Source organism: Populus alba, chromosome 7 (genome assembly GCF_005239225.2).
Source record: "Populus alba chromosome 7, ASM523922v2, whole genome shotgun sequence".
NCBI lineage: Eukaryota > Viridiplantae > Streptophyta > Magnoliopsida > Malpighiales > Salicaceae > Populus > Populus alba.
This window is the reverse complement of record NC_133290.1, coordinates 4,601,929-4,621,220: the sequence shown is the minus strand read 5'-3', so window position 1 is coordinate 4,621,220 and position 19,292 is coordinate 4,601,929. Positions and strand designations below refer to the sequence as shown.

Genomic DNA, 19,292 nt, shown 5'->3' with positions numbered 1-19,292 from the left:
AGCGAGAGTAGCAATGTGGTTCTAGTCCTTGCATGGTCTACTCTACTTGGTGTTTGGATTTATGTTATAAGGACTTATTTTTTGTATGGTCTTGTTGCTTATTCATTTCTTCAAGTGTTTATAGACCTCTATCACGTCAGTTTACCTTTATGAGGAGTGAACTTACAAATGCCTTATAATGAGTGGAGTTACAAATGATTTATTGGTTGTTGCATCATTGGTGAAGAGATTGATGCTCGATAGTAGTTGTGGTGCTTATTATGTCATTGGCTAATAGGTTGGTGACAAAAAGTTGTCATTTAAAGCGAGATAGTCATTGGCATATAAGGGTGGTTATTGCACACAAGGAAAGTTAGCACCCTACATTATGGGTGAGGAGAAGTGTATGAATGGGGTATTGGACAACTTTTGATGATGAGTCATGTGAGTGAGAAAGGTGTTAGACTATTCCAGCCTAACAAAATAGAATATTATCCAATTACAAATGTTTAGTTGTTGATTTTTTATACTTATTTCAATAATAAAATATAATTCTTCTAATTTTAGGCAAGGATCTCTCAAAATTATTTTTTATATGTGATGATGTCCCAAAAAAATCTAGGTACTTAGAAGTAAGGTTTATGTGTTGGATACTCGGTTAATCTTTTAGTTCTAACAATCCAGTCCATTCCCCCAAATCAAGGTGATTAGTGCTTGGTAAGCCAAGGTAGTCGGAGACTAATACATTTAAAAGGTCTTTTTTGGTAGATTCGGAACACTTAGATGCTTAAGTAAATATCTTTTTAGAAAGAGATGCTCTAAAAATATGTATGCAGTAGAAACTAGAGATTGTAAACATGGAGCTTAAATGGTTCATACGAGTATTTATAGATCATGAGTCTTGTCTTTTTATGAAGATGAGGAGCAAGAATGTAATTATTTTTTTTAATAGTATTGATAAATAAAAAATATCTAATACACGAACATTAATGCGATGAAAATATAGTAAGCTCTTAGAGGACTTTATACTTATAAGGGTGTAGCAAAAGTAGGATCCAAAATGTAACTAAGTCTATGAGGACTGAGCTTTTCCTCTAAGTCGAGTCAATAAAAGCTAAGATATTCTATTAGGTTGAGCTCATGGCGTTGAACTCTTCTCCTAAGTTGAGCCCATAATGCTAAGATTTTCTCCTAAACTGAGCCTAGGGAGCGGGTTCTTCCTCCAGACCGGACCCATGATGTTGTGCTCTTCTCTTATGTCGAACCCATGGGCGTTGGGCTCTTCCCTAAAGTTGAGACCATAGGGGTGGGCTATTTCCAAGGCTAAGCCTATAAGGGATGGATTCTTCTTTTAAAATGAGCTTATGATGCTAGGCTCTTTCCAAGGTTGAGCCTATGAAGGCTACACTCTTTCTCAAAGCTAAATTTATAGAGGTTGAACTCTTCTGAGATTGAGTCAATTGAGGCTAGGCTCGGGCAGATTGTTTGAGCCAATCAATTTTGGGCCTTCAAGGGGAGTTTATTAATAAGTTTGAATGATTATTATTACTTTTGTAAATACTGATTTTATTTGATTGCATGCTTATATAATTAAAATGTGGTAATGGTTATTACTTCTTTTAGGCAAATCAATGAATTTTTTATTTTTATTTTCTTGCAAGGGTAAACGACGCTTATGTTACTATGCTTCCTATATTTTAAATTTAAAAATAAAATTTCAACTCAACAAAACGTTTTTTTATCCTTAAATGTAAAAACAAAAACCTTAACTTTATGTCAATAATAGAACACGTGTGTCAAATTAAAATTAAATTATGAACTTTAAAAAATTTACATCAAATAAATATGTGTGTATTTCCAGTGTAATTTTTATTTCTATTTCATGGCCAACTCTTTTTCTTCTATTTCACTTTTTCTCTTTCTTTTACCTTCTTTTAAAACAATCTTTCTTTCTTTTCAACGAATTAGCTGCATGACTCTCGACCACCCTTTCATCTTATTATACTCTTAGTAACAACTAGACATATCACACGATATGCTACGGGTTTTTATTTTTTTTATATAAAATATAATGTATGGGTGTTATAAGTGTGTTTTAAATAAATAAAAGAAATTAATAACTCGAACTATAGCACCTACAGAATTTAATAAATTAATTTTATTTTAACTAGATGATAAAAAAATAGACAATGGTAACAAATAAATAATTTTTTTTTTTTTAAAAAAAAGACCACCATACCTTGGAAAAAAAAAAGTCTTTGGAAGTATGAATTTGGATTAAAAATGGATAAAAAAATCTACCCTAGTCAACTTGAGATAATGTAATAGACACATAACTTGAGTAATAAAGGGTGAGCTAATCTGAGTAAACCTGCAAAACTCATGGAATAGATCATGTGATTATGATAACCTGACATAAAACAAATTGAAAAAAACCACAAATGCAATTCTTAAAAAAAAAAAAAACTAATGTAGAACAATAAATTTAAAAAATAGACTAGAAGCATCATACATGAAAAACAACAAATCACAATCTCCAGCAAATCAAGCAAATCAAACAGTGAAAAATGAAACCAAAAAACAATTAATGGATGAAATGATCTAAAAGAAAAAATGATAATTAAAAGAATGATGATGAAAATCAAAATAAAAAATAAATTAGAAGGCAACTAATTTTTTTTATAGGAGTGTTAAATTGAAAAGAAAAATAACTCTAACAAAAAGAAAAAAATCAAAAGAAAGAAGACTAAATCGAAAAAAATAGCATACCATAAACTTGGATTGAAATGTAAAATTAAAAACCAATAAAACTTTTATAAAAAGATCAAGGAGAAAAACAAGTTCAAAAGAATAGTGATGAAATTAAAAAAAAATCAATATATAACAAAATAAAATTGAAGGACTAAATTGAATAGCAATAATATTTTTACAAAAAAAGCCAATGAAAAAAATTGGAAATCAAATGAGAAAAGACTAAAGAAGAAGAATAAAAAACAAAGAGGACCAATCTACAATTTAAGGGAGAGCTGAAAGAAAATAAGGGGGAAAATGACCCACAACGACAAACCATCTAACTTCTGTTGACATATATTGCGACCGCTCTTTTAAAAACACGACAAGAATGTAGTTTTGACTACTGTGAGGCACCACACACACGCCTTAAAATGCGTAAATATCTCTCACGCATCAACAACTTTTAAAATTTTAATGTTATTTAATTTCTAACAAAAAAACCACAATGCCCTCATTAAAATAATAATTAACAAAAAAAAATAACATGAAAAGAAAAGAAAAAACCCTTGACGTAAGGCTTCTTCAAAAGCATTTAAGTAATTTTATTATACATTCAAAAGTTAAAAACCAAAAATTCCCCTAAATATCATACATACATTATTTGTCTCTAATGACATTTTAGTATTTTATTATTCATAAAAAAGTAAAAAACTCTATCACCTTCATAAGTCAAGCCAAATGTTATTTGATTGAGGGATAAAATCATAATTTCATTGTTGAAATCCATAATAAATTGAGTTTAGAAATACAGTAAATAAAATCTTTCCACCCTCTTGCCTTTTAGTTTCTTTTATTATTTTTATTATTATTATTCCTCAATTAATCAATGCTAACAAAAAGTCAATGAAAGAGTGATTAAATTTAATTTATCTTAACCGTAATTTTATTTTTATTTAGATTAATATCTTTTTTTTTATGTTATTTAGAAAATCTATTTAAAATAACAATTATGCATTTAAATTTTTAAGAGATTTTTCTAATTAATATATAATCTTTCATATAGATAAATTTTATTTTTAAAAATAAAATAAAATTTATTTTTAAATAATATTTCTAATACATGTAACATTGCATATTATTTTTTTTCTTTTTATTTTATTCAATTAATTTAATATATCTATTTTATTATCATTTAATTAAATAAAAAATTATTTTAATTAATAAATTAAACAAACACAACTACATAAACATCATGTAAAATTAAATATCTTGATTTACACTTATTTATTGATTTTTATAGTTTTTATTTTTAGTGATCTTTTATAAGTTTTTTTATTTATTTATTAACATATATAATTCTTGATTTATTTGATTAAATACATGTATAAATTTTTAAATTTTCACTTTAAATTTTTTAAATACAAAAATTTATTGAAAAAATCTATATAAAATATTTTTTTGTTGAAAAAATAAATATCTAACCCTTGGTAAAATAAGAATCAAATATCTAGTGATAGCTAAAAGGCGAATGTGCCAAATGGAAGGGAAGAAAAAAACCTAAAAAGCATATTTTCCAAATAGTGAATGTGTGGGATACTGTAGGAGAAATTCTCAAAAGATTTACTCTCGCTTGCAAATTTATTAGACCAAAATCTAGCAATTGATTTACCATATAGTAAAACTGCATTAAACCTATAATGTCATGGTTCTAATACTCATCAAAAGTTTTCTACAGGTGCAATGCTAATGGAGGATAATTTTAGCACAATGTCATTTCACCATAATTGCTCCTAAATAATGAAAATTGCGAGGGAAGCTGCTACAAGGCCCTCGAAATATTCTCCATGTGTTAAAAAGAGCATCTTAATAGCAAAGCAATCATCTCTATTATAACAGGGCTTTCACTTGTGGTACAGGTAAACAAAGCTGAAGATAAAGAAGCCAGCCATCTGCAATCAACAGGACCATTTGCTTAGAACGCACTTGCACATACACAAATGATATAGATTCACAACATAATAAAATTCCAGTTTTTTTTTAGAGAATACCATTGTAAAAGAAGCTCCATAGTAGGGAAAAGCTGCTGTTATAAATCTCTCATATTCATTGTGTCTGAAGGGCCGAACTGGAATCTGCAATCACAGTATAAATTGGCTTTTTACTCGGTGCCTTTCAGGATGTTCAACATTACAATGACAAACGAGGGTATATTGACAACATACAATAATAGATGCAGGAATCTTCATAAAAAATAAAGGTAGCATGCATAAATTCACGCATTTTGTAATTAGAAGCATTACAATTTGCAATCAATTTCTTTGGGATTCATTATTGTTGCCCCATGAATGGATCTTTGGACAGGCCAGCATATAATAATATTTCTCAAAGTGCTTTTCCCCAGATGAACATAAATATGTCCCTCCAGCAAAAAATAAAGCCACTGAATTGATACAGTTGCGCACCACTTCTACTATCTGAAATGCCAGAATACTGTTGCCACCTGAGCTAGCTATCCAAATTCCTTTTCATAAGAGGTCCCAAATATGTTTATCTTTGGTTAAATTACTATCACCAAATTGCAACCAACATTTTCAACATCAATCATAACCAAAACAATCAATCCACTACAAAAATAAAGTAAACCAGGAAGTTGGTAAGTTGATTAGGTAGAGGAGAGATCATACAAGTCCAAGAAGCTTACCTGTTTGGAGAGCAACAGGCTAGTATATCCAAGCCTGTTATACTCAACCTTAAACTGGAAAACCCCATAAACATCAGGCACCTTGAATGATGTATGATACAGGCCCTGAAAACCAGGTGCACAAATGATCAGAGACATTGGCACGAGCAGGGATGTAACTAGCAAGGAAATGAATATTGGATGATAGAAAAGATGTACCTTTTTGTCATTTGATAAGGTTTTCAACACATAGGGGCTCATCATATAGAACTGGACCTGAACATCATTGGCCACATATGGCTCCCAGCTCTTTCCAGACCATTCATATATCTCAACAGAAAAATCCTGCACTCATATAGAAGTTCACGGTAATTGTCGATAGTCTCAAAGAATTTCAAATAACTAAATAAGCACTCAGCTTGACAAGTTACCAGATCATCCTTGATCCTGTACATTGCAGGCTCGTCTGTTTCCCCAGCTTTATTGTGTCTAAGATTCACAGCCTGGAGGTCAAGAACAAGACTTGATATTACACAATAGATGAAAATGCAACGAAACACAATCAAGTGAAAGAAAGAAAGATCCTAAAAGTTGCCATTGTATCAAGAATCTAAAGACTATTCTTTAGTATGTCTCAAAATGTTGCAATTTGATTACACATTAGCAAGATGTATTAAATAACTCAAGAAGGCTGAAATAAAGGCCTAACCTTCAGATGACCTCTTTCATGGAAGACCCATTTGCTAAGTTCAGTCACAAATTGCTCATTACCAGATTTATCATATCTGCCAACACAAGGTCACAGATAACATGACTTTCCTCCTCTAAAAATATATGAATTTTTGTTCACAAGCAAAACATATTGCCTAGCATATGGATGAAAATTAACAAAAGTATCCAACTAAAAATTTCAACAACCAAAATCAGGAGCAATGGCATCCCCCTTCTCCCACTGTGAGCACAAAATTAGCCGAGTACTCTTTGGTGAGCATACAAACACAAACATCATGGCTTTGTGGGTCCTCCGAGAAAGTTATTCCTCTTATTGTATCCATAAGCATATTGTGAATGGGAATCAACCAAGGAAGATAGAAGCTATGTGGGCCTGGAGCTCTGACATCAATCACTTGAGGCCTTGACATATACAGAAGTACACCCGCGTTGTGTGTTTATGTGAAATAAAAATTGAAACTTGCAAATAAAGTTTGAGACATGTATGAATATAATGTTATCAACAATTCAACATGATCTCAGCCTATGTAAAGCCTTAATGATGTAAAGAAAGGTGATTTCCTTGTACTCTTCGAAATGAACTCAGCCATTAACCATTATTTTTCCCATTCTCAGTCCATTGTACTATATCTAGGTACACAGAAAAAATATACATTTGCACAGCAAACAGTTAAAATGATGGATGAGGCCATTCTGTATTGCAAGTCGTGAAACAGCAGGTTTAGAAAAACCTCAGGTTCCCAAAGTACATGTAAAATGAAAAGGAGTTCAATAAGAACTTCACTTACTTTTTTGGGCTCCCAGCTTTCTGTACACTTGATCTGAAAAATCTGAATCATGAAATGAAGAGATTGTGTCAGCAGATATAAACCAAATAATTGCTAGAGAAACACTAAAGTTGAAAAACCATCACATGATTGCATACCGGTTACTAAACATATCCAATGAGCCTGTAATCATAATCCGAGCATTGTTTCTAGCCTGCATTACGTAAAAAAATTGGTGAGTAGAAATTTCGCCTCAATTTTTTTTATTTTTCTCAAAACCTCAGCTAAGAGCAGTGTTCAAAACACAGACATCCACTATGACATGCAATGGTCATATGTACATGTGGGGTTGTATGCATCAGAACCAACATAAGGAAGTATAATTAGAGACCAACAGAGTGGTCAGCAAACAAAAGAACAATAAACCATCAAGTACAACACAACAAACAATTGTTATTCAGCTGTTGCGCGTGTGATAAGAGAAAACAGGTGACAATTTGATGGTGGGAGCCAAGTTACCTGAATTACTGAAACTAATGAGATGGAAGATCCAGTTAATGATGGAGGACTTGACAATTTGGAACTTGGATTAGCTGAATAAGCAGAAGGAGATGCAGAAAGGACCTTCAATACCTATACATCATGCCACATGCCCCAGAAACCATTAGCACAAACCCTTCAAAACTTTTTCATCTAGCTACAGTAACAAAGAAATAAACGAAGACACATTTGACCTCACCAGGGCATTTGCTGCATTTAAAGAATGTGCAATCCCTTTAAAGAGAACAGGAGCCTGTTTAATCCAAAACCCATAAACATTCAAAACTCGAAACTTAAACTTCCCAAAGAATTCACTGATCCATAATAGTAGGAAAAAAACTTAATATAAGGAACGAAACAATCAGACAAACCAACCTCAATCTTGTTTTTTCCAAGCAGCACATCGGATTCAATAAAATCATCTGCAGCAATCAATGTATGATCACCCTCAGTCCCAGCGACTGCATAACTTTTATGATCAATAACCAGAGCCGATGGATCCTACAACATTACATAAACTCAGCAAACAAATTAAACTAAATAAATAAAATGACAAAAACAACCAATGAATCACAAATTCAACACTAACCTCATCAAAATCAACCCCACATTCAGTAGCTACACTCTTAATCAAATCAGAAGCAGAACTATCGGCCGCAATAATCAGATCATGACCCGAGTCAACAAAGTCAAGCACCGCAGCTAAATCCAATGCACCACCAAATCCTAAAGATAACAAGAACAAACAGACCCAATTGCCCAAATCACAAATCATTCCCAAAAAATAAAAAAATAAAAGTAAAAAGAACAAAACCCATTTTCTCAAATCAGAAACAGGACCATAAAAACCAAAACTTGAAAAAGATAAACAACAATTTCTTTCAATTTAATAACTTACTTTCGATTGAAGGAGAGAAGAGAATCAAGCCATCATACAAGTACTGGCCATAACGTTGAAGGGCCAGTTTTGGGTCATCCGCAAGCTTGAAATCGAGATCAAAACCGCGAGATTTGAGAGAATTGAAGAAGATTGAGAGGGAAGATTTGAGTGACAAGTCGTCGAGGAGGACTAAGAGGCGACGATCTGAGGGCGAGTCAGGGGAGAAAGAGAGGGAGAGAACGGGAAGGAGTGTGACTGATAGAATTGTTAATACCGAGAAATTGATTCTCGCCATTTTTGTGGTTGTGGATGGGGTCTTTGGCTGTCTCGGTGAGAGAGAGAGAGTGGCTGAGGGTTTACCCGGTGAGGAGGAGACGTTAAAAGGACTGATAAATGGACTTTGAGAGTTTGCAATGGGAGAGTCCACTCGGTTTTTTTCTGAAACGTTTCGAATGGAAATTCAATTTTTTTTGTTTTTTAAACAAACTTTTTAACCATTTTTATTCTTATTTTTTTTTTAACCCGAGAGCCTATTAATTATTTTATATGGTTTACTTTTTTAAAAAAAATGGGAAGATATTTTTATTATTTTTTATGTATCATCAATTTTATTTTTCTTATTTATATTTATTTATTTATTAAAATTTTATTCATAAAATAATTAATAAGATGTTATTAATTATTTTTTTACTATAAAATTTTTTAAAATTAGCTTTATAATAAAGGATATTTTTAAATTTTTAAATTCAAATTTTGAAACAACACTAAGACTATTTATTAAATTCATTGTTGATATGATGGGTGCAACATTAAGATCATTTTGGTGGGGATATAATCTTAGTTTACATAAAAATTAGTTTAGATAATATTTTTATTATTAAAACAATACATGAAAAATAAAATTAAGGTAGTGTATGATAGTTTTATCCATCTTTTTAACTTTTTACCCCTTTATTCATGGCATCTAGCCAATTCAATCTAATTGAACAAATTGTAAAAGAAAACGTATTAAAAAAAAAATTATATTTTGAGTATATAAGCACTTTACATTTCATAATTTCTTCTAATTCACATTCTTGGTAAGCATCATCTTAAAACAATGATAAAAATGCCAACGTTTATTAATAACCCAAGTTCGAAAAATTTAAGATAAAAACACCATTCTATCTTTTTATTTTCGACAAAAAAAATGACAAAAATCTTTCTTTTCATAAGTTAATAAAAGGAAAGTTTATTTTTTATTAAAATTTTCAAATAACCAAACAAAATGACATCTCCTCGAAAACCTAAAACAACTTTTCTATTCATACTCGTCAAATATATCAAAACACTCAAATTTTCAATCATCTTCTCAATTCTTACCTCTCTCCCCCCTCATTTTCTTTGAACTCTTTATCTCTCCCCATCATAATCTCATCACCACAACCACATTTTTTTTCAAATCTTCACAAGCTCAATTCATGCGATTCTCTCAAGCATTAGGACTTTAATGTTTAGACACTTTAAAAACTTGGTTTTAATGTTATATGAGGTTGAAAATGGATGATATGATTAAGAATTTAAGTGCTAAAAATATAGATTTTATGATGGATTTTTATCATTTGTTAAGGAATGAGCTTAGATTTCAACATTCAAGAGTTTCAAGGCTTTTGTTTCCCTATGTTTTTGTGATAGAGAAGGTTTAAAAACCAGTATTTGGTTTTAGATTTAATGCTTCAAAAGAAATGTTAGATTTTTTTTAATCAAAATTAATGATAGAAAACAATCTTTGATTTAATTTGAAATGCTTTTTTAAAAAAAAAAAAACAAGACTAATGAGTTTGTTTAGATCATTTTTTATGTTTTTTTGGTTATTTCTAGATAAAAATGCTAATTTTATTGTTTTATAGTTTTTGAATGATTTTCTAATAAAATCTAGCTCATTTCTTTTGTTTTATGAGCTATTTTTCAATATGTTCAAAGGTTAGGATTTGAGCAATTTGATATGAGATATATTGATATTTTTCATACAGATTTCGATACTTTGTTATAAATTTGTGGCTAGAAAAATATATATGTAAATGTTTGTCGATGTTGAGATAAAAAAAAAAAAAAAAAAGAGTTAAATCACATTGAACTTCCAATAGTTTGCCAATTTTTTTTTCTTTTTAACACCATTCTTTTAGAAATTAAACTTTACATACTAAAGTTTATATATTCATAAAACTTCATATCTTCTTGCTTGTGCACCAAAAAATATTGAATTATTTACAAGATTGTCCTTATATTCAATTCAATAACTAAAGAATTCAATAATAAAAATACCACTAAAATTATCATTGCCATTTTTTTTAGGGGGGGGGGAAAAGTAATTTTTTAATACCTTCATAATATAAATATCATCATTTACATGTTTTTAACAAAATATCTCCTTCTTACCTCATCATTTCAACCGTAATAAACATCACATTCTTCATTTTATTTACATAATTTTCTCAACAATTCTTCACCATTTCTAGCAAACACAAACTTGCAGCCATATTATCAACACAAACACCATTTAAGCATAAAACTTATCATTATATTCAAGCAAACTAACTCATAAAATTTTAGCAAACACATTATAATAAATCCATCAAACACACTACCATAAATCCAACAAAACACTGCCTAAAATTCAAGCAAACGCTACCAATATTTTCAGCAAAAACACATCTCAATTTCCAGCAAACACCTCCTGATTTCCAGCAAAATCTACTTCTAAAAATATAGCAAACATAGCCAATATTCTCAACAAAGACACTGCTCAAAACTTAAGTAAACATAACTAACATTTTCAGCAAAAACACATACCAATTTCAATCTTTTATGCAACCAATAACAACCCAAAACTCATTGTCAAAAACCCAAAATTTGCAGCACATTTACTGCCAACAACAAGAACACGCATTATCAACATGTCATTATATTCATCAAATGCTAATAGCATATAAGCTTTCAACAACTTAGATGGACTAAATTTCAAAAATAAAAAGTATATAAAACATATGAAAAAGCAACAATTAGGATAACGAAAACAAAAACAAGTAAAAACAAGCTACTCTCTAGATGTAATGACAAGTCATACGACAATACATTCATTGATTTATGCAAACATATTAATGATATTGAATTAACAATAAAAGGATGATGAGATGATAATTATATTGCTTCAATACTATATGAAATGAAAAAAATAAAAAAAAATAAATTATGTAAAGTTTGGATTAAGAATCATAATATAGAAGCAAGCTTTGCAAGTATAAAGTTATTGTTAATATCTAATTTGGTGTGTAATGTTAATGTTTCTAACTATGATATACCTTATTAAACAAAATGCATGAAACATCAATATCACATATATCAAAAACATACACATTAAATAAAGTAAAACCCATAATTTAAACATGTCATAACCACAACAATGATCCATAATATTTAAATTCTTATTAGGTTCAAATAGTTAAAAAAATTCATATATTAGTTATTCTACATCTTTTAATCAATACATCTAGTTTGGGGTGGATTTTGAGAAAGAAAAAATATCAATACCAGCTTGCAATTTCAAAAAACATTGATTAATAATAATAAAAAAAAAATCATTAAACTAAATGAAACACCATGCATACTTGGAAGACTCACTTGTATTTGTGTTGAGGGTTGAGAGAAGGATGAACCAATAGCTCTTCCGCCATCTCTATCAACTTTCTCACAACCTCTGTCAACTCTTACATCTCAAGAACCTCTTGATCTTCTACCACTAACAACGAAACCCCTACCAACATTTGATCCTTTAATTTATACATCATTATCTCTTTGGTATATTCTAGAATCGTGGTATTGCTTGCTGATATTACATCTAAATATGGAAGCCTTTTTTATTCTTATAGTACCAGGTTTTTCTTTTTCTTATTCCTTTGTTTATTCTTTTTTTATTTACCCACAAACTTTTCAAGGATTGGAAGTGAAATAATGATATATTTTTTTTAAGATCTAGATCAGCTTTTGATAATAGATGCACCACTTTATTTTATGTATTTCTAAATATTTAATAATGGAATATACATGACATAAATCTTCTAACTCAACTCTTTGATGATGCACACACTGGACTACATATCTTCATAGAATGTTAGCCTTTAACCATTCACCATACAAACACTATTTTTTCTCCAAATCAATAAAAACTTTGGTCTGGCCTTCAAAGACTTGATATTCATTAGAACTTGTTGAAACCATTCTTATATGTCTAGACATCTCAAAAGACTTATGTAATAACTTTCTAACATAAAGTGTGATACATGTTTATCAACATACAACTTGAACAAATCTATTATTAAATCTAAACATAATTTTTAATCTAATTTTTGTCTAGTAATATAAATTAGCATAATCTTATATTTTTCAACCAACTATTGAATGATTCAACTGAATTGTTAGTTATTTATTTAATCTTAATTTCATTATCAAACAAATATTTAATCCAAAGTATTATTAGGAATATTATTTAATTATTTTAGGGTTGTATTGTTGACAGTTATGATATACTTCAAATAACTGTAGGAATGAATATTCATATAAGTTTTTTAGGTACTCCAAAGTCTAAGTTTTAGCTTCAAAGTATGAACCTCTTTATTACTTTAATTGATATAAATATGCCTTGAACAATGCTTATATGTTGCCTCTAGGAATAGCTCAATAATGGCTTCTAATAGACTTTATAAAAGGAAAAGAAAACATTAATAATTATAGAAAAATATATATAAATAAATGCAAGAGTTTTACATAACAAAATGTAAATAATAATTTTTTTCAACCTCAACAATAACCTCTAATATACTCCAATCTTAATGGATTCATATAAAACATACACGAATCATCATCATCATCATATGTTATGTTTTTCAGCCTCAACAACAACATACATAATAGGAAATAGTCTATTATCGGCACCCAATCTCATTTCTGATAATAGGAAACATTTATCTAGACCTTTGAGATGGCATCTACTGATAATAATTAATGGTTTTCATCCATTAAAAAAGCCCTCCTTCACAGCTTTCAAATAAATATAAATTTGTCAAAACTTTCATAGAGAATAAATATCCAAATTAAAATTAGGGTTAAGCTCTAAATACTTGTTTTAATAACTACACACACCCAAGAAGTCTTTTAAAAGATTTATTGTGACTTTCTTTAACAAACCCTTTGGTCTTGGTCCTAACTTGTTATACAGCATTGGGTATGGTTTAATTATAAAAATATTATAAAAAAATTGCATCTAGTGCTTCATTTGAAGTGTTTAGGTTAGGACTAATTTACTGGCAACAACCTATTTGCCATCCATGTTGAATTAACAACTTTTTATATATATTGACCTCATACAACTATACTTATGTTCCAATGATTTTATCATGAAAGTCTTGCTATCATAAACATTAAAAGCATATACCCATCTCTAACAACCAGCACCCATTCATGTGGCTCTAATTGTTTTTTTTTTTTTTGTGATATTCATACTCCCCTTTATATTCACTCAAAATATATCTAAAATCATTGATATTAGTGAGAATATAATATTTTTCAAACTTAATTGATCCATCAACTACCACTTTAAATATCTTATATTTAAAACCAGATTTTAGATCAACATTTTTCTTATATTCTTTCTTCCTCACCCTGCCACTTTTTTCTTTATCACCCTCATTACTACTCAAAGATTTTGCACCATTTTTTATATCGATATCATCATCATCATCGCTTATATTTTATTTATTCTTGGAGTTTGAGGCATTATCCAAAATTTTACTAAAACAAACATCATGTTTTAAGTAATCAATTTACTCATATTTAGCTTTATTAAAAATGTTCAAATCCTTCCTTATGAGAAGGAATATAATTATCATTTATTTCCTCTTCAACATCTTTGTCATATTCATTACCACCCCTCTTATTTTTACTAAAAGTGCCAACATCAACCATTTCATTTCTAGCACTGCCAACATTAATGCTTTTACTCATTTCACTTCCAACACTGCCAATATTTACCTTCCAACACTTTCAAAAATTATTTCACTTCTTTTATTGTCGACATCAACATCATCACTAAATAAATCTTCTTTATCAAAATATAGTACCACTTTATTGCTTCTATTAACATCCTAGAAGTATTTTATCCTGCATAGCCTACCATCATTTGGTTTGTCTAAATAACACCTTGATATTTCCATTATTAAATGAGCATTAGCAGGATCTACATCAATGTAAAGATGATCTCTTCTTCTTCTTTTTTATCTTTATACAAATTAGACATTTGTAATGTTGATGCATCATCAAAAATTATATTCCCTCTACACTAAAGACTTGCTTGCATATGAATAATATATCAAAGTAAGTTATATAGTCATAGCAACAACCTCTTTTGACTTATGATGAACTGTTATGATAAGCTATAATAGATGATATTTTATATCATGTCATGATGTATAATACAATATTACATAACGGTATAACAATGGTTAAACAAAATGTACTTAAAATTAGGGTTTTATGAACAATAACTCGTAAGTTTAATTTGGAGTTTTTTAAGGTTTACAATAAAACATGACTAATTATGTTAAAAATAGTTGAGCAAAGTTTGTAGAATGGCTAAACATAAATTAAACATATTTTAAGCATATATTAAACGATTAAAGTCTAGTAAACAGTAATCCATGAGCTTCAATTTGAGGGTTTTGCATGTTTTAAAAATATCATTCATCATGTAAAAAAACAATTGGTTAGATGAAGGTTATATAAGAGTTAAACATAAATTAACGTCATAAATTAACCATGTTTTAAACATAAATTAAGGTTTTGTGAATAATAACACATGAGCTTTAATTCTGAGTTTTTTTTATGTTTTCTAATAAAACATGACTAATTAGGTTAAATAATGGCTAAAACATATATGGGGTTCTGAATATTATCGATATTCAAGCAAAAAATAAATTTTTAGGGCTTTTCAAGTGGATTAACTTTTAAACAATTATAAATATTTCATTTTTTAGTTAAATTGAGTCAAAACAACCTATAATGTAATCAATTAACAATATTTAACAAAAACAAAATGCATTTGCAGCACATTTCAATATGTCAATTAAAAAAAAAATACGACATGCCTGTAACAAAACACATTAAGTTTTAAAGGAGAAAAGAGTGAGATTCTAATAATGCATGAGACAAATAGTGTCTAAATAAACAAAAAACATCATTGTAAGGGAGAAATTGATTAAAAACATAGATATTGATTTCAATTTAGGGTTGCTTATAAATAAATTATCATCTAGGGAGGGAGGGAGAACTAGTTTTAGATAAGAGAGAATATGAGATATATCATTTGTCTGAGCTTTTGATATATTATATACAAAAATAATTTAGTAATTTTGTCTAATTTGAAAGATTTTGTTGATTGGTAATTAAAAAAAAAACAAAGACAAAGCAAAAAAAAAAAAAAAATATACGAGACTTAATGTAATTAATCATAAAAATACAAAAATACTAGTTGGATGGTGATAATGAAGAAGAAAAAGAAGAGTTTAGAAATTAAGCAAAAAAGATGTTAAATATTTCATTTTTAAAGGTACTTTTAGTGATAATAAAATCATAATGGTAAATTTATAATATTTCACTCATTTATTTGACCTGGTCATTGATTAATTATGTAGTATGTAATATGAAATTAATTATATAAATAATAGGATATCAATTTTAATGAATAAAAATATGATATGTTGAAATAAATTATGATTTTAGTAATTTTATCATTTATAAATAATATATTTTATCTATATATTCATTTGCGAATTATTCCACTTGAGTTGATTTAATGAAATGTGATAGAATATACATAAGAACATGTTTGACGTTGGCTTCTATGTGGTTATACTAAAAAACAAATATAGGATTTAGAAGAAAAGAACTATTAAATAGTTTAATAGATGAGCTATTAAATAAAATTCGGTTAAAAAGTGATTGATTACACGAGCTATTAAATAAAAATTTATTAAAAAAATATCATTGTAGTAAAATGGCATGAAAAGTATGTGTAGAATCGAAAACAAAAGATGACATTTTGTTCATTGATGAACAACAAATATAGCAAACGGTACTTTATGGATTTTTTTTTTAAGAATTAAAAGTTTTAAGTAGAAAACAAATTGATGAACGTCACAAATTGACCTCTAAATAAAGAAAAACAATGATTAAAATTATCGAAAATATCGAAAATATTTAAGTAATTTAATAGCATTTTGTGCTTCTTTAACAACACTTTCACCACATTGTGCTTTTGATGAGTGTGGTTGAGGTGAAAACGTCTCTAACAACAAAGACAAATTGGATTTAAGTTTGATGAAATTATATCACTTAGGTTGATTTGCCGACTTGACATAAAAAACATAAAAAGTTAACTTGGAGGGTTTTTTTTTTCTAATATTCCAGACACTGAAAATGAAATAAATTATGGAGAAATTCTTCCAACCTGCTAATTTTTTTTTGAACCACAAATGAATTTTCCTTTTAGTTTCAAAATAATTCCAATGTATTTAAGTGAACTATAAATTAACCCCTATAATTTGTCAAAATTAATTAATTAATATTTGTAGTTTTAAAAAATAATTAAATACTTTATCCACTAATACTGACCATTTACAATTTAGTAGTTTTTTATTAGAAAAAATACCTTCTATCCTAACTAAAATTTCCATTACACATGTTTTTCTTTTCATTCTTCTATTTTTCATAATAAATAAATATATTAGTTAATAATAGCTTATAATTAGAAAATAACTAGATTATAAACAAATATGTACAATATATAAATTAAAGGTTAATTTAATATAGTGATTAAGACAAATATATTCTAATACATCGTTTGGTAGGAGTGTGTAACTTATTATTCAAGTAATGAACTTTATCAATAATTAGTTATTAGTATGAGATAGATTTAAAGAGTTGTTTAGAAGTTGGGTTTTAATCTATTTTTTATTAAATTTTAATTTTTTTAAAAAAATTATTTTTTAGTTTTTTAAAATATATATTAATATTAAACTAAAATTTAAAAAATAAAAAATATATATTATTTTAATATTTCAATCATGTTGTCAAACCTCCTCTTCTTCCTATTGGCTTGCTTTTAACATGCTTTCCCATAAAGAACCCACGTTTCAATGACAAAGAGAGGGAGAGAGTTGTCTTTTAACCTTTGAAAATACAGAGACCAAACTATCCTCATCACACCATCCTTCGAAGGGATCTAAAATTCTCATCAGATGTTTTTGCTAAAGCTAGTCGTCTCCATCAAGCGTGCTTCGTGCTCCTCTCCGAATATGACCTTAATGTCGTATCGGTGTATTTATGACATATTAATAATAGTATATACATTATAATCTAAATTAAAATTATAAAATTGTTATATGTTTTTTTAGTTGTTTTATTATCAATAACACAATAGATTTAATCTAATTTATGATAATTACTTTTTTTATTCAACAACTATTTGAAAAAACAGTTGTAACCAGATACATTTACAATCAAATTAATAATAATAATTAAAAGTGATTTTAAAAAAAAAATCTATTTTCTTAAACTACATGTATAAAAAGGAATAAGAGTATCAAACATATTATAAATATAACATTTCTAAAACTAATATTTATCAATCCATTTCCATCAAAACAAGGCAAAATCCAAAAAATTCCTAGATTTTGAGCATTGAATCTTTAATATATCTACTGTTAATAAATTCTTTGAAAAATAAAAAATAAAAAGGTTAAAAGAAAAAAATTATGTACTACTTCAACAAGAATAATTTGAATTTGTGGGATTTTGAACACAATTATAAACAATTTTGTACAATCACTGTAGAAAAAAAAAAAACCAACATTTTTTTTCTCTGCTAGAACAAAAGATAGTCAAAAAGATTATAAATACAAAAATATTCCCATGGCAGCGTAGCGAATAAGCAATCTACTCCATATCTCCTTCACTTATCCACATATGACTTGTGTCTACACTACAGTGGGCCGCAGGCTCTGGTTTTGGAAAAATTACAACCCAGCTCCCAACTATGCATATAATTTTCAATTAAGTCTTTAAACTTCAATATTAAACAATATTATTCTAAGACTATCATATTTTAATTAACATTATCCCCTTTTCAAAAAAAAAAAATAATGATCTTTATTTTTTTATGTAAGTTGTTATGCATTCGTGCTTACAAATCACACCTACAAAACCTATAAAATTACGTATATATTTAGAGAGCATTTAAAAACATGGGTTAATTTGTGTTTTTTAAAAATTTAAAATTTGTTTTTTGTGTGGAAAATTAATTTTTTTTATATTTTTTGGATCGTTTTATTGCGTTAATCTCAAAAATAATTTTTAAAAAATAAAAAAAAACATTTTAATGCGTTTTAGCATAAAAAACATTTAAAAAAAAAAACCACAACCACACTTTTAAACATGATGTTGCTTACAAAATTATTTTTGTAAAATACACTTACCATCATCATTTGATTTGGGAACAAAATAATGATTTAATCTATCTTTATATTATACTATCTGGCTTCCAATTTAAGAGAAATGTTGATAAAATATATCAATATGGTTTGAATGACTCACAAAAATACTATGTTAAGGATTTAATTTGTATACACAAAATACCATGGAGAAATGTGATATTTAAAACCAAATAAATATTGGCATGTGAAAAAATGCATACAAATGACTAATTTTATAAATGATTTTGATGGGTGAAGCAAATTGAGGGTTGAATTGCATAAATTCGAAACTAAAGAACTTAGTCGAAATACTTCATAGAGTTAGAGGACTTTGGGCAAGCTTGTCCTTTTCTTTGTGCATTTGCAACAGAATATTAGGAGAACGAACCATTGGGCCAGCCAGAGGGGGTGGGTCCCGC

The 19,292-nt window shown here is 28.3% G+C and overlaps 1 protein-coding gene across 1 annotated transcript; it reads right to left on the bottom strand.

Annotated features, from left to right (window-relative positions):
* Window positions 1-4,349: 4,349 nt before the first annotated feature.
* LOC118063250 (dolichyl-diphosphooligosaccharide--protein glycosyltransferase 48 kDa subunit) lies at window positions 4,350-8,736 on the bottom strand. Its single transcript, XM_035077243.2, has 13 exons — window positions 8,330-8,736; window positions 8,021-8,157; window positions 7,807-7,932; window positions 7,631-7,684; window positions 7,411-7,524; window positions 7,050-7,105; window positions 6,913-6,954; window positions 6,102-6,177; window positions 5,824-5,895; window positions 5,612-5,737; window positions 5,414-5,518; window positions 4,761-4,844; window positions 4,350-4,661 (listed from the first exon to the last, which is right to left on the bottom strand). Exons 1-13 carry the CDS (start codon window positions 8,604-8,606, stop codon window positions 4,614-4,616), a joined length of 1,317 nt encoding a protein of 438 aa, XP_034933134.1. The 5' UTR covers window positions 8,607-8,736; the 3' UTR covers window positions 4,350-4,613.
* Between the last annotated feature and the right edge of the window lie 10,556 nt (window positions 8,737-19,292).